Source organism: Lathamus discolor, chromosome 5 (genome assembly GCF_037157495.1).
Source record: "Lathamus discolor isolate bLatDis1 chromosome 5, bLatDis1.hap1, whole genome shotgun sequence".
Classification (NCBI taxonomy): domain Eukaryota; kingdom Metazoa; phylum Chordata; class Aves; order Psittaciformes; family Psittacidae; genus Lathamus; species Lathamus discolor.
Genome location: NC_088888.1, coordinates 25118521 through 25132167, shown reverse-complemented (window position 1 = coordinate 25132167; position 13647 = coordinate 25118521). Strand labels below are relative to the sequence as shown.

Sequence of the window (13647 nt, the reverse complement as noted above, 5' to 3'; positions counted from 1 at the left end):
TGTATTTTAAATACATAAATTAAGCCACTGAAAGCTACTGCAACACATCCACCCTCACAGACTATATATAAAGATATTCTCAAATCATTTAAATTGACCTTCCATAAAGAATGAATGCAGATTACATTTCATACAGATGATCAGTGTTTTGCATATGACAATGCAGAGAGGAATATTCTCTTCAGCAATTTTTCATTAATATGCTAAACAAGAAAGCAAATTTGAAAGGGGTGGGGAGAGAAAGCTGGTAAATATTACAACTGAAATACTACCGACACATGCTCTGGCCATTGCTCTCTTTCTAGGCACAAGCTCAGTTTTGATAATGCTTTATGTGGTTGCCATGTCACACACTTTGCAAAGCTACTATTTCTAGACAAAAAGGTATCTTTTCATAAACTCACAGATGAAACACCCATCTCACCTTTCCTTTGGCATGAGGAATACCTAAGGGACACTGATGCACACCACCTAACAAAGCAGCCATTGCAAAACTGTAGCCACTAACAGCTTCAGGGGAGGTCTTCAGATTGTTGAGCCTTTCTGCACATCTATCTAAAAACGGAGTCAACTGAAAAGGCAATGCCACAGCTACACACCGCAAACACCATGCGGCAGCAAGCCGAGCAGCCATGCTGGGATGAAGAAGAACTGAAGTTACTGTCTCCAACAGACCTACAGAAAGAGAGTTTACAGTTTTAGAGGTATGATGAGCTTTTTAATATATAGACAACTAAATTGATACTAGACAAGCAACATGAAAGTTAAGAAAATCAGAATTAAAGTACTTGAATTTTACAACTTCACCTTCTTCTTCAAGAAGGAAACATTATTAGCATTATGCTGCTCCAAATCAGGTTTTTACCAGCAAGGCTGGAGCTGCCAGAGCCACAGCACTTCTACTACTTCCACAACTGAAAAGAGGCAGTAATCCTATGTAAGGGAACAGGCACTGGATGAGATAATTGCTACAAAATTGCCAGTAACAGAACAACATTAAGACTGATCTTTGGTTTTGATTCATATTGTAGAAAAGCACATGCTACAGAAGTCACTGACTGCTGTACTCTAGTTTTGACACAGTGCTGTCTCCCACTGTCACCCTGCATCCTTCTACACATTCCTAACCTCTGTGCCTACTTAATCCTGCTTTCTGTGAGCTCTTCGGTCCAGTCCGTCTCCACGCCAACACCCTCCTTAGTCCAGATCTCTAACTTTGCAAACTCCTACTTCAAAGCCGCCACTGACACCTTATCTTTTGCTTTTTCTATAGCTAGTGCATAACTTCTGCTAGCTGCTATGAAGTAAGCAGGTAGAAATAACTCTGAGATAGTCCACTCTGTTCTTACAGGGCACAGCAGCCAGAAGGAATTAATACGAGCACAGTCTTCCCCACACCACAGCTGGAGCAAAATCAGTATGAGAAGGATGTCATATGCATCAAGACAACAATCTATATAACGAAATATCTAAAGGAGCTTGCACTTCAATTGGAAAAAACCCTCAACATCCACAAACTGAAAATACCTGCAACACTATAGTGTAAAGGTGAATTCAGATGTTAAAATAAACACGAAAATACCATACAAACCCTTATCAACTTAAAATGAGACTATCCACAGCTTCATCCCAACAAAATACTCTTAACGTCCCCACAGAAATTTGGTATCCGAGGGCTACACAGCTTTCCACGAACAAATATTTCAGACCTTCTATAGCAAAACCCTTTATTTCCTATAAAGCTATTGTCAGAAACAAATCAATGCTAAAAATTAATCACCCTAAAAAAGAGCTGCAAGCAAACTTTAATCAAAACAGTTCCTTAATACTTTAATCAAACTTGACCTAAAGTTAGGATACTAAACACTAGAAATGAGCTGGACAAATGTAGCTACCTGGACTACTACAAGGAATGCCAGTTTCATCAACTTATTATATACTGATTTATTATTTAACGATATATCATATTCATTGTTCAAATGTTTCCTTTCATCTATTTAAATTTATTTGCTTACCAATAGAGGGTTCTTGAATAAGAGGAGATGCAGTGGCATTCAGACTCTGAACCAGACTACCCAGTTCCTGGAGGGCACACACCATTACATGCTGGCTTGCAGCTACATCAGCTGCTCCTGATTTATTTTCACTGTTAGCATCATTCATTACTGCTTCTGCAAAAAAAGAAAGAAAAAATATTTTGCTTAACTTCCACTTGAATCACACCTCACCATACACAGGATAAATAGGGATAGTTCAGTTTTGACATCAGCCTTACAGTAAAACAAAGCCACAAGCTTGATCATAGCATGAACTTGCAAAGTAACTGTGTTCTGAAGAGAAACAGTTTTACAGCTGTGAGCCAAACACAATCATCAGAAGGCCATGAAAAACTTATGCCCATCATTTATTATGGGATGCAATGCACTAAGATGTAGGATTAATAGTGTAACATACCAAAAGCAAGTATACATGTGTTCAGCATGTGTATTGTATTTATAGAGAGCAACCAAAATTATAATCTTGACATACTTAGGTTCTGCATACAAAATTGCATGCACATGTGTATGGAATAACATTAAAAAAACCCCAAAAAAACAACCACACCACAAAAAAAAAAAAAAAAAGAAACAAAAACCAAACACCAAAACTTGTAAATAATTAATCACAACCACTAATCCCTCTTAAAGTTACCCAGTTAAGTTCCTAGATCTCACTGCAGGTTATTTCTCCTACAAAATATCCTAGAAGCAGCAACTGTGACTTCAAAGAAAAGGGACTTCAATATCAGCTTCATGTTTATGTGTCTATGTCCTGGGTTGAGCAGCAGCAGTCATTTTTCTCCTTCTTAGGAGCTAGTACAGTGGTGTGTTTTGATCTTTTGGCCTTGGAACAGTGGTGATAACGCCGATGTTTTCAGTTGCTGCTCGAATGTTTGGTCTGGCCAAGGACTTTCTGAGCCTCATGCTCTGCCAGGGAGGAGGGGAGGCCGGGAGGAAGTAGAGACAGGACACCTGACCCAAACTAACCAAAGAGGTATTCCATACCACAGCACGTCATGCCCAGGATGTAACTTGGAGTGAGCCGGAAGGGCTGGTGGGTCTGCAGGGTTGGACGAGGTATCGGTCGGTGCTTGGCTGGGGGGAGTGGGGTGAGTTATCAGTCAGCTGGTGCTGAGATGTTGTATTCTTTCCTCTTGTTATTTCCTTTAGCATTATTATTATTGGTGGTAGCAGTAGTGATCTATGTTATACCTTAGTTACTAAACTGTTCTTATCTCAACCCGTGGGAGTTGCATTCTTTTTGATTCTCCTCTCCGTCCCTCCAGGAGCAGGGGGAGGGCAAGAAGAGGGGGGAGTGAGTGGACGAGGTTTGTGGTTGGGTTCAAACCACGACAGTTCTTTTTGGCGCCCAACGTGGGGCACGAAGGGTTGAGATAACGACGGAGATGATCAGATTAATAGTCTTCACAGTGCTGATTTATTGGCTCTCAAAGTTGTTTCTCTTGCTCTCAGCGCTTCAGAATGTAGTACAGTACATAGAGCCGGTATTCCCTGTGTTAGTGTTTATCAAGTGTGGGGCTTGGGCTAAGGTTTTTGTTTCACTGTACTTTATGGCAATGGCTTGTAATACGGGTGGGCTCCAGCAGCAGGGAGAGATGGACGTGGCCGTGGACTTGTACCTGGCCGTCCCGCTGCTCTTCACCGCCCTGGCCCTTGTCCTCGCCTCCGTCTTCGTGAGGCTGCGGGGAGCCGAGGGGGAGCGGCCCCGGGAGCCGGCGGCGGCCGAAGCGGCCCGGGAGAGCGGCCCCGGGGACCAGGCGGCGGCGGGAGCGGGGCCCGAGCCCGGGAGGAAGGCGGCAGCCGAGCGGCCGGGGGAGGCGGCCGAGGAGCCGAGCCCCGCGGAGGAGCCGAGCCCCGCGGAGGAGCCGAGCCCAGCGGAGGAGCCGAGCCCAGCGGAGGAGCCGAGCCTCGTGGCGGCCGAGAGCGTCCCCCGGCAGCCGCCCGTAGAGCCGCAGGAGGATGCAGGAGCCCAGGCAGCATTTCCCAGCAAGGCAGAGGAGGAAGAGCTGCACCCAGGAAGAGAGAAGCTGGTGGTGGGAGAGCCGGCAGGCACAGCAGCTGCACCAGCCCCAGGGACAAGTACAGCAGCGTCATTGGAGAGTTCTGAAGGGTTTGAATGGCCTGTGGGTACCCTTGGGACCTGCCTGCTGGTTGTGATGGGGATCAGCATGGTGGCACACACACAGAGTGTGTTCTACCCACGGCCATTTTGTCTGATCTCAGAAGTTAAGCAGAGTCAGGTTTGCTTCTTGTATAGGGTTAGACCACAATATGGGAGGAACAAGAGATATTCCCCAAGGCTGGACAGCCATGAGTGGCAGAGTGTGTGGGACAGTATGAGCCAGTATCTGGTCCACTGGGCCCCTCCAGTGCTTTGGAAGCATTGGAGATGGAAGTTGGCTGTATGGAGTCCCCAGCAACAAGCTGCAGAAACTGCTGAAGGGGACAGTGAATTATTTTGAGCATGGTGGGCCATGACACTTCAGGCCATCAGGGCAGAGATGCAACATAGAGATGGACTCATGATCGAGGGGTGGACTTAGCAATGGACACTATTGCCCAGGTTATTCATGAGTGTGAACACTGCACACAGCCTCTCCTGCTCTGAGAGACTGTTACAAGAGATGGAGCCTGACATCATGGACCAGATGGACTCAGCAGCTTTATAGGTCCATGCACTAAGAAATGATGTTTTTCTCTGTGTATATGTAGATGTATATATATATGTAAGAGTGATGGCATATTGAAGATGTGGGATCTGAGCATGACGTGAATGGTATGGAATAAGGGGTGGATAATGTCCTGGGTTGAGCAGCAGCAGTCATTTTTCTCCTTCTTAGGAGCTAGTACAGTGGTGTGTTTTGATCTTTTGGCCTTGGAACAGTGGTGATAACGCCGATGTTTTCAGTTGCTGCTCGAATGTTTGGTCTGGCCAAGGACTTTCTGAGCCTCATGCTCTGCCAGGGAGGAGGGGAGGCCGGGAGGAAGTAGAGACAGGACACCTGACCCAAACTAACCAAAGAGGTATTCCATACCACAGCACGTCATGCCCAGGATGTAACTTGGAGTGAGCCGGAAGGGCTGGTGGGTCTGCAGGGTTGGACGAGGTATCGGTCGGTGCTTGGCTGGGGGGAGTGGGGTGAGTTATCAGTCAGCTGGTGCTGAGATGTTGTATTCTTTCCTCTTGTTATTTCCTTTAGCATTATTATTATTGGTGGTAGCAGTAGTGATCTATGTTATACCTTAGTTACTAAACTGTTCTTATCTCAACCCATGGGAGTTGCATTCTTTTTGATTCTCCTCTCCGTCCCTCCAGGAGCAGGGGGAGGGCAAGAAGGGGGGGGAGTGAGTGGACGAGGTTTGTGGTTGGGTTCAAACCACGACAGTCTACTATAGTACAAATATAGAAAATCGCCCCCCTTATATGAAGGGAAGTAATCAAAAAAAAAAAAAAAAGAGTTCTTCCAGTCGTCAAATACATAAGGCAATTGCCTGCAACTTTTAACAAGGTAGCAGGAGGAAGAATTTCTGCAACTGTTTCATCTCAGAAGAACAAAATTACTCCTCACAGTATAAGAAAGCTGAGGAATATCTGAGCCAGTACAACAATAGTAACCTTTAACTGGTATCAAAAAAGAAAAACGGTGCTTACCTACTGCCTTCATTTGTTTACCAATGGCTTGACATATATCTTTGGCAGCTGCAATCTGTGCTTTCTCCCCAAGTAAGCTGCCCACAGTTGCTCTCAGGATAAAGGACACACATCTTCGAGAGTAAACTGCCTCCACATGGGTCTGAGTTGCACGAGGATGGGAGACCAGATCAAGTACATGGGACAAAAATGTAGCAAAGTTGCGCTCCAGCCACTGACCTCCCAATGTTGTGACAAAGACAACATAGGCCTGCAAATTCAGAAATTACAAACAGATCCAGTTAAAACAGAAATGAAAGACTATATTCAGTCACCAAAGACTAAACACTACAGTTATACTCATGCATAATGCAGTACAGTAGCAATACCAGTCAGTAATAAGCAACCCTAATGAGGCTAAGCAGGATGAATCAATCTATTAGCCAGGTCTTTGTTGTAGAAACTAAACTTTTTTCCAGTGCCAAGAGTAGCCCCTATACCACTATACATTCTGTGAAGCACTAAATACTCTTTGGATGACAGCAAGAAAACCCAGTCCATTGCTCTAAATTTATGCCTCTTTAGAATTTTTAAGAACATATGTTAATAACAGCAGCAATATTAATGCGTTCTAATTCACAATGAAGACCAGGCATTTCCATCAAGTTCACTTGAAAAGGGATTAGAAAAATATCAAGGACTTCACAAAATACCCCCCGACCAAAAAATTTGGATTCTGGCAAGTTACTGCAGCATATTGAAACCTATGTCAGAGTGAGAATGCCTGAACTTGAAGGGATGCTGCTGCCACCTTTCTCTATCAGACAAGTGGAGCTTCCACATTCAGGAGATTTCAGCTACTCAAGACAGGCATATGGAGTGAAGAAATGCAATTTAACAAATTAGGGCTGTAAACTACCCAGCAGCTGAAAAGAGCACACACAAAAGGACAACAGTGTGTCCTCCCTGAAGAGAAATAAAATTGAAAAGTGAAACTAAAGTCTTTAACATAGTAAGGCTTCCAATATTTTTGCAAGTTAATCCCACCTCATATACACTGATCAAATAAGCTTTCCTTGGCACATATTTCAAGCTATTGTTAATGCACATCAATAATAAAAGAAAATAGCTTAGATGAATGACACTACATGTATATCTAACAAAACACGTGATTCAAACCAGACTTGTAAGTAAACTTCTAAGCAAATAAGGAACAAAAGTGTGCATTTTCCCTACTACAAGGGTGACAGTTATGTATAAATGTTACTTTACTTAAAAAAAAAAAAAAAAAAGTTAACAAAATTACAGCTCATGACAAACCTGGGTAACACCAACTCGCACTTCCCTATTGACTGATCCTCCTACTTTTAACATCTCTCCACCACTCTTTAGGAAACCAGATCCTCCCCGCAGAAATCCTGTGGCCATAAGCTCCAAAACCTCCTCAAGTGTGGCTCTCTTCACATTCTGACGCATCACTTTTGCAAAAAGAAAAGTTATCATTTAATCCCAAAGTTCCAAACATTACAAGCAATGATATTGAAACCAGACTTATCAATTCAAAACTGTCTTGCTAACATAAATCCAGACAATATTTCAGATAACAGCTTTTTTTCATGTTTAAGAAATAAGCTCATTTTCCCAAGTGATTTTTGTTAGTTTGCTCTTTCCTTCTATGACAACAGGGATTCTGCACTCTTTTCTCTTTTTAGCTTAGAGTTTATAAAACCAAATAATTCACCTACAACCTTCCATCTTCTAGAACAACAATGTATGGTACAACACTGTCATGTAACATGGTACTGAAGGTGCATTTTGTCCACTTGGAAATGAAATCCAGAAGGATTTGTACCTGTTGCTTGTTTTGGTATCAGTGCTGTAGCCATGACCGTCCCCAAAAGCTTTGACACTGTAACTCGCACACCATAGTTTGAGTTTTCCAGAGCTTTGAAGCACAGCGTTGCAACATTCTCTAGTTCAGCTGTCCACATAAACACTGCTTCATTCTGTAATTCGAGCAGACACTGTAGGAAAAAAAGACTTGATGAGCACCAGTGGAGACCATTCTTACCTTTCATCTAAGTGTCAGTGTAATTATCAGGTTTATTCAACAAGTATTTTAATATGAATATTTTAAAAGTTAATTTCCACACACACACACTCTCCCACTCACCAAATAACTTTGCTGAGTAAACAGTCAGAAGCCTCATGGAATAGGTAAATACTTAAATAAAAATTAAAAGAGGAAAAGCACAACAAAAGAACTGTTACCAAAAACTGTTAACAAAAACTCACACTGGGGCTCACAGCTAAAATATTTTATCTCATGTTTGTTTAAGAAGCAGGGAAAACAGTATTACAGTACCTCTGTTTGTATGAAGTAATTCAAATTATTAGTGTAAACTAATAAGGACTTACCTTGCCCAAGTAATTACCAAATTTCCTATCACAAACAAGAGTTGCTATTAGACTGCAGGTATTTTACAATTACAGAACAAGAATATATAGGACTGGTGATAAACAAACCCACCTTAGCCACTGCACATCGTACAGCCATAGATCTGTCTGTCAACAGAGATCTGGCATTCTTATAAATATCACGGTGACAAGAAGCTGCTGCTCCTCCAAGTCCATTCAGGACTTTCTGTAAACTCATCAGAATTTCACTGCGGCCCTGAGACTGCACAGACACACAAAAACATTTATGCAAAACCATGGACACAGTATTCATATTGAACCAGGTGCATAATTCTGCATTTTCCTGCTTTCAGGCAGGAATATTTTTTGAAACATTTATAATACATTTCACTGCAGCCATATACAACTGACACCTTGCTGGTTTTAGACAGCAGTAAGCACTATACACAGCTTTACTCAAGCTGCCTCAGTTGTCACATCAATTAAGATGATCCAACATATTACCCTAGACAAGATACTTATGTCCTACCCACCTCCCCCCACCACCCACCCCCTGGCTGCAGCCTTGGGAAAACAAGGCAAAAACAGCTGGGAGAACAGGAATCCCAAGTAGTTAACAGCTTCCTACTATACTTGCACACAGGCAAGTAATTACAGTTGGAGGGTAAAAAAAAAAACCAAACCCAAACCACACCAAACAAAACACTAACCAAAAGCACACCCAACAGCATAGGACACACCCTCCCAGTATCATGGCACGCTCTCTCTTTCTGGGGGCAATATATCCTGCTCACATGCAGAGCAACATCTTGGTGCAAGACTCAAGTATTTATTATTAATTTTTAAATAACTGAAGGTTTACTCAGGGTACATGAGCAGAAATCCTAATGCAGTAATTAGTATATGTAACCATCTTACAATTTTAATTAATGATTTCACTATGAAGCAACTACTATAATCATATGACAAAACTCTAAAAAACTTCCGCAGTAAAAATACATGACTGTGTTTCACTTGACACCAACCATGTAAGTGATTTGCATTTTTCTAGGTAGATAAACAATCAGGTGCTCTGGCAAACTCTTCTGGGGGAAGCAAGTTTCAGTCTAAATGGAATCAAGACCACATATATAAATAATCTGCAACTTACCTCTGCACTTTTCAGAGACTTTAAAAGATTATTCACTGTTTCTGGGAAAGAACTACCCAGCATTCTGCCCATTTTTTCATAGAATGCTCCAACACATGCCACAGCAGCCCTATGAAAAAAGACATGAATTGGTGTACACTTTTTCTGTATCATATAAGTGAAGATAAAATGCTCAAAAATGTATGTTTTAATCATCATTGATGAATAAAAAAACTAATTATTACCCCCCACTACTTATACTGTAATGAAAAACTTAATTAGCTTCTAAGAACATAAATGTATTTGAATGGCTATTACTAGAGAATCTACACATAGACTCTGCCGAAGACAAGTATAGGCTGAAATGTCAGCAAGAGTAGGGTTTTGTGTTTCAATAAACTGTCTCTTTTCCAAGGACCTGCAAGATAACCCCTACCCTTTAATATATGCTCACATTTCTGTAGATACTGAATGATGGGGTTTTTCCACGCCTAAGCTTAAAATATATAAATTATTGCACAACACAAGAATGTTTATAGGCACTGTAAAAATCACTGGATCCATAAAAAGAGTTTTATACACATTTTTCTTGCCTTGCCATTTGCGATTAGGATTTTTTTAATTAACACTGTACCGGGGTTACATAACAAATTACTCCAGGCCAGTCAAGAAGCAGCTCCTGAAAACATGCTCCTTTTCATCATGAAGGCACAAGCCTTGTTTTTAAACCTGAAAGTCTTGGGTAGATTACTCTTTAGTAAACCTGGTTATTACCGACTCGTATAGCCCACCCCTACCAGTGAGACAGCTCCTCCAAGTAAAGAGGAACTGGATCACACATACATGCACACACACATCCAAGTATACAGACCCTTTTTGAGAGATGTATGCAGTATATCATGGTAGGGGCAAGGTTTGATGGGGGGAAAAAGAAAAAAAAGCAACAAACATTTGCTTACAATTCTCTGGGCACAGATAACACTCTTGTTTGACAATCTGCAGGTTTCATCTTAAATAGGGTACCTGCACGCAATCAGCAATAATTCCACTAGCGGGATCTCTCCATTGCATCATTTCATCAACTGTTATCCTCTCCATGACATAAGCATATGAAGGAACATAAGACAGTCCCTTGCTTAAAGGAAAACATCTCACTTTCACCTAGCCATGTATGTGTCACCTTTTGAGCCCTGCCCTCCACAATCCAAATCCTGATTTTTTCCTCTGCTATACCAAGCACGTTACCTACAAATGAGCATGCAAAACGTAAATGTAACATGCACATATACAATCATATTCTTCTTTAATATCCAGGACCACTTAAAAATAATTCCCTTTTCCCCAATTATATTAAACATACAGTTTTGTGGGCAGGTAGGTTGCAGTATCATCTTTGCTCTTGATGATGTCATTACACTTGTCAAGTGTCTGAAAAACAGTAAATGTGTCTCCAATGCTGTAAAGAGCAGCAAGATTTTTTGCTAGTAGTTTTCGTGTAGGTGGCCCAGGAGAACTGCTGATGAGTCCTGTTAGTTGTTCTACAAGTTTCTTCTGTTTTTCCTTGACATCAGTCTGTTAATGGACCAAAAATAAGTAAGAAAAGTAACTTAATCCTTTGTCTTGCCTCCAACACCCAGAAAAACCTACAAGAGATTGACATAAACCTTATACCACTCCCCCTTGTATGCAGATCAGCAAACTGCTCATCTCACAGAGATTTAAGGTACATTCAATAATAGCAAAGACAGATGCTAAATGCTCAGAATTAGCACTGTTACTCCATTTGTTTTTCTCTTTTTAAAAGTACTTACTAAAAACACAGCAATACCTGCCTAGAACATCTTTTAATCCTGCTTACCATCAAGAATCCCTACTCTGGAAGGGAAGGTTTTGCCTTCCGAATACTTATGAGAATGAAGAACTCAAACCAAGCTATGTATTATGTAACAGAGTCAGACTGACTGCCTACAGCTACAAACTAGCACAGAGGCTCTTCAGGATGAATCTGAAATCTGGCCATTACCTGCCAACTTTCTCTAGCATGAAATTAATACAAATGTTTTAGAAAGAAGGAGAGGGAGGACACTGCAAAATTACCTTGTTAGCAGCTACCAGCACTTTATCCAAAAATCTTAGCCATTCAAAGATAAAGACGGGTCTCTTTGCTTCTGTGATTTGAGCTAATGCTTCCTCATTCAACAACAAACTGTGAGCCAGCTCCATAACTGGTTAAATTCCAGTTTTATTGTAAACTTGTGTAGCAATTCTAAAATAAAAAAATTAGAATATTAGCATAAAGTATAACAGTACAAAGCTTTGAAAATGAAAAAAACACAATGATGAAATCCAGATTATACTATCACAGTTCACCCTGTTTAGACTTGTCTTAGCTAAGCAGTCCCACTGAAATATTACTCACATATTTACAACTGAGTATATCTGTTAGCATTTCAGGAAGCAGAGTTGTTAATTGTATAAAGAGCACTTACAGGCATCTTCAGGGTGCTAACTCTTACCCAAGAAAAGAATATACTGAAGTCCCTGTTTAAATGAGGAGGAAAAAAAAGCCAAACAAATCCACACACGAAAGAGATAAAGGAGTCATCCCTCTGTGTCCTCTTACATAAAACAGAATAGAGATTGTCCCTAATCAAGATCCTTGACTACACTCCCAAAGCTTGCGCATGAACCTGGACACCTTCTCAACACCTTCAACAAAGTGAGAAGGTGATGAACCCACCACAAACTTGAGAGAGGCAAGAACAGTGCCCTAAAAGAGACAAGAACTGACCGAAGGCTTCCCAGATCCCACTAGCATTGCTTTAAGTGCTGGACAAATAAGCCTTCTGAAACCCAGGGGGAATTACAAGCAGCAGCCAAATGACCGCAAGTCTCCCCAACAGGCAAATTACTAACACAAGAAATCCTCCTCAAACAGTGAATGGAGGGAGGGCAGCAACAAAGCACTACCTGAAGCACACTATCAGTGCAAACAAACACTCCGCAGACAACTTAACCATAGCAAACCACATTTCAACAAATTGTAGCTGTTTAAGGCTGAACAGAGTGAAAAAAGAAAACTTTTATTAAAAAAAAACCCCACAAAATTCAATCAACCTTCTTCAGCAAAAAGAAACCCAAAAAGCAAAAAACCCCACACAACCCCAAAATCTGCAATTAGTATTGCTGAAACTAGTGTCTCTGGCAAATCAAAACCAGCATAGCAACTAAGGAGTATTATGTAAAGCATGTCTTTCAACAGCTGCATCATTCCACTTGTGCTCTCAAGTGCTCACAGCTGCTTCCTCATTCAGTGATCAAACCCAACAAATTCTTAAAGTCAAATGAAGTGATTTAAAATAAATATTTTTTAAACAATCCCCACATCAGACAGTACTAAAGGGCAACATATTAATATTACAACTGCATTATATTTCTAAATTCACCTTATGATTTGGTGCTGATGAAACTAAAGCAGCCCGATATCTGCAATACTAAGCCTCTGCTCTTTGGTACTTTGCATTATACTATATTTGCATTATAGTAGTTTTCACTGCACACATCTCCAGCGACAGATGGGGAAAGGTGGAAGAGCCAAACAGAGAACTACATATAGCCTTCCCCAGCACCTCCAAAGTTATGAAGAACTGAGGAAGTGTTGCCTGTCAACAATGCACAGACATCACCTCAAAACACTTTTACATGAGACTAGGGAGAAACGCAGTGAATACCAGCACTATGATTCTTCACATACCATGCCAGCGGCCCACACTGCTCATCACACCCACACAACACAGGGATACCATATGACAGGTGCTACCCTTTTCCTCCCCAAGTAAGTGTTGTTTTTGGTTTTTTTTCCTGGCCTTTAGAGCTATGAACATATTCTGCTTCCACACACTCCCCTACCTCTTCACCTAAACTTAGGAAACATAAGCCCTCAACAAACAAATTTGCACATACATTCATTCGTGCCACTGAAGCACAAGGGATTGAACACAAGAACCCACTTCTACTCTGTTATGGTGAGACCCCACCTGTAGTCCTGCGTTCAGCTCTTGGGCCCCCAACACAGAGGGACATGGGGCTGCTCAAGCAAGTCCAGAGGAGGCCATGAAGATGACCAGAGGGCTGGAGCACCTCTCCTATGAAGACAGCCTGGAGAAGAGAAAGCTGCATGGAGGCCTTAGAGCAGCTCCCACTGCCTGAAGGAAGGCTACAAGAAATCTGGAGAGAGACTTTTTACAAGAGCAGGCAGTGACAGGGCAAGGCAGAATGGCTTTAACATAAAAGAGGAAGATCTAAGTTAAACATAAGGGAAGAAATTCTTCACTGTGAGAATGCTGAGGCACTGGAACAAGTTGCCCAGAGGAGCTGTGGCTGCCCTATCCCTGGCAGTGTTCCAGGCC

At 41.7% G+C, this 13647-nt stretch overlaps 1 protein-coding gene across 4 annotated transcripts in view; it reads right to left on the bottom strand.

Annotated features, from left to right (window-relative positions):
• The window catches only part of HEATR5B (HEAT repeat containing 5B), a 60347-nt gene that overhangs the window by 45444 nt on the left and 1256 nt on the right, over positions 1 to 13647 (bottom strand). For all 4 annotated transcript variants that reach the window (XM_065680080.1, XM_065680078.1, XM_065680079.1 and 1 more), the window contains exons 2-10: positions 11336 to 11504; positions 10599 to 10810; positions 9260 to 9368; positions 8222 to 8371; positions 7544 to 7715; positions 7012 to 7169; positions 5713 to 5962; positions 2016 to 2171; positions 425 to 675 (exon numbers count right to left, since the gene is read on the bottom strand). In XM_065680080.1, coding sequence (XP_065536152.1) covers positions 425 to 675; positions 2016 to 2171; positions 5713 to 5962; positions 7012 to 7169; positions 7544 to 7715; positions 8222 to 8371; positions 9260 to 9368; positions 10599 to 10810; positions 11336 to 11461 — 1584 coding nt within the window. In that variant the 5' untranslated portion in view covers positions 11462 to 11504. The remainder of the gene's footprint in view (positions 1 to 424; positions 676 to 2015; positions 2172 to 5712; positions 5963 to 7011; positions 7170 to 7543; positions 7716 to 8221; positions 8372 to 9259; positions 9369 to 10598; positions 10811 to 11335; positions 11505 to 13647) is intronic.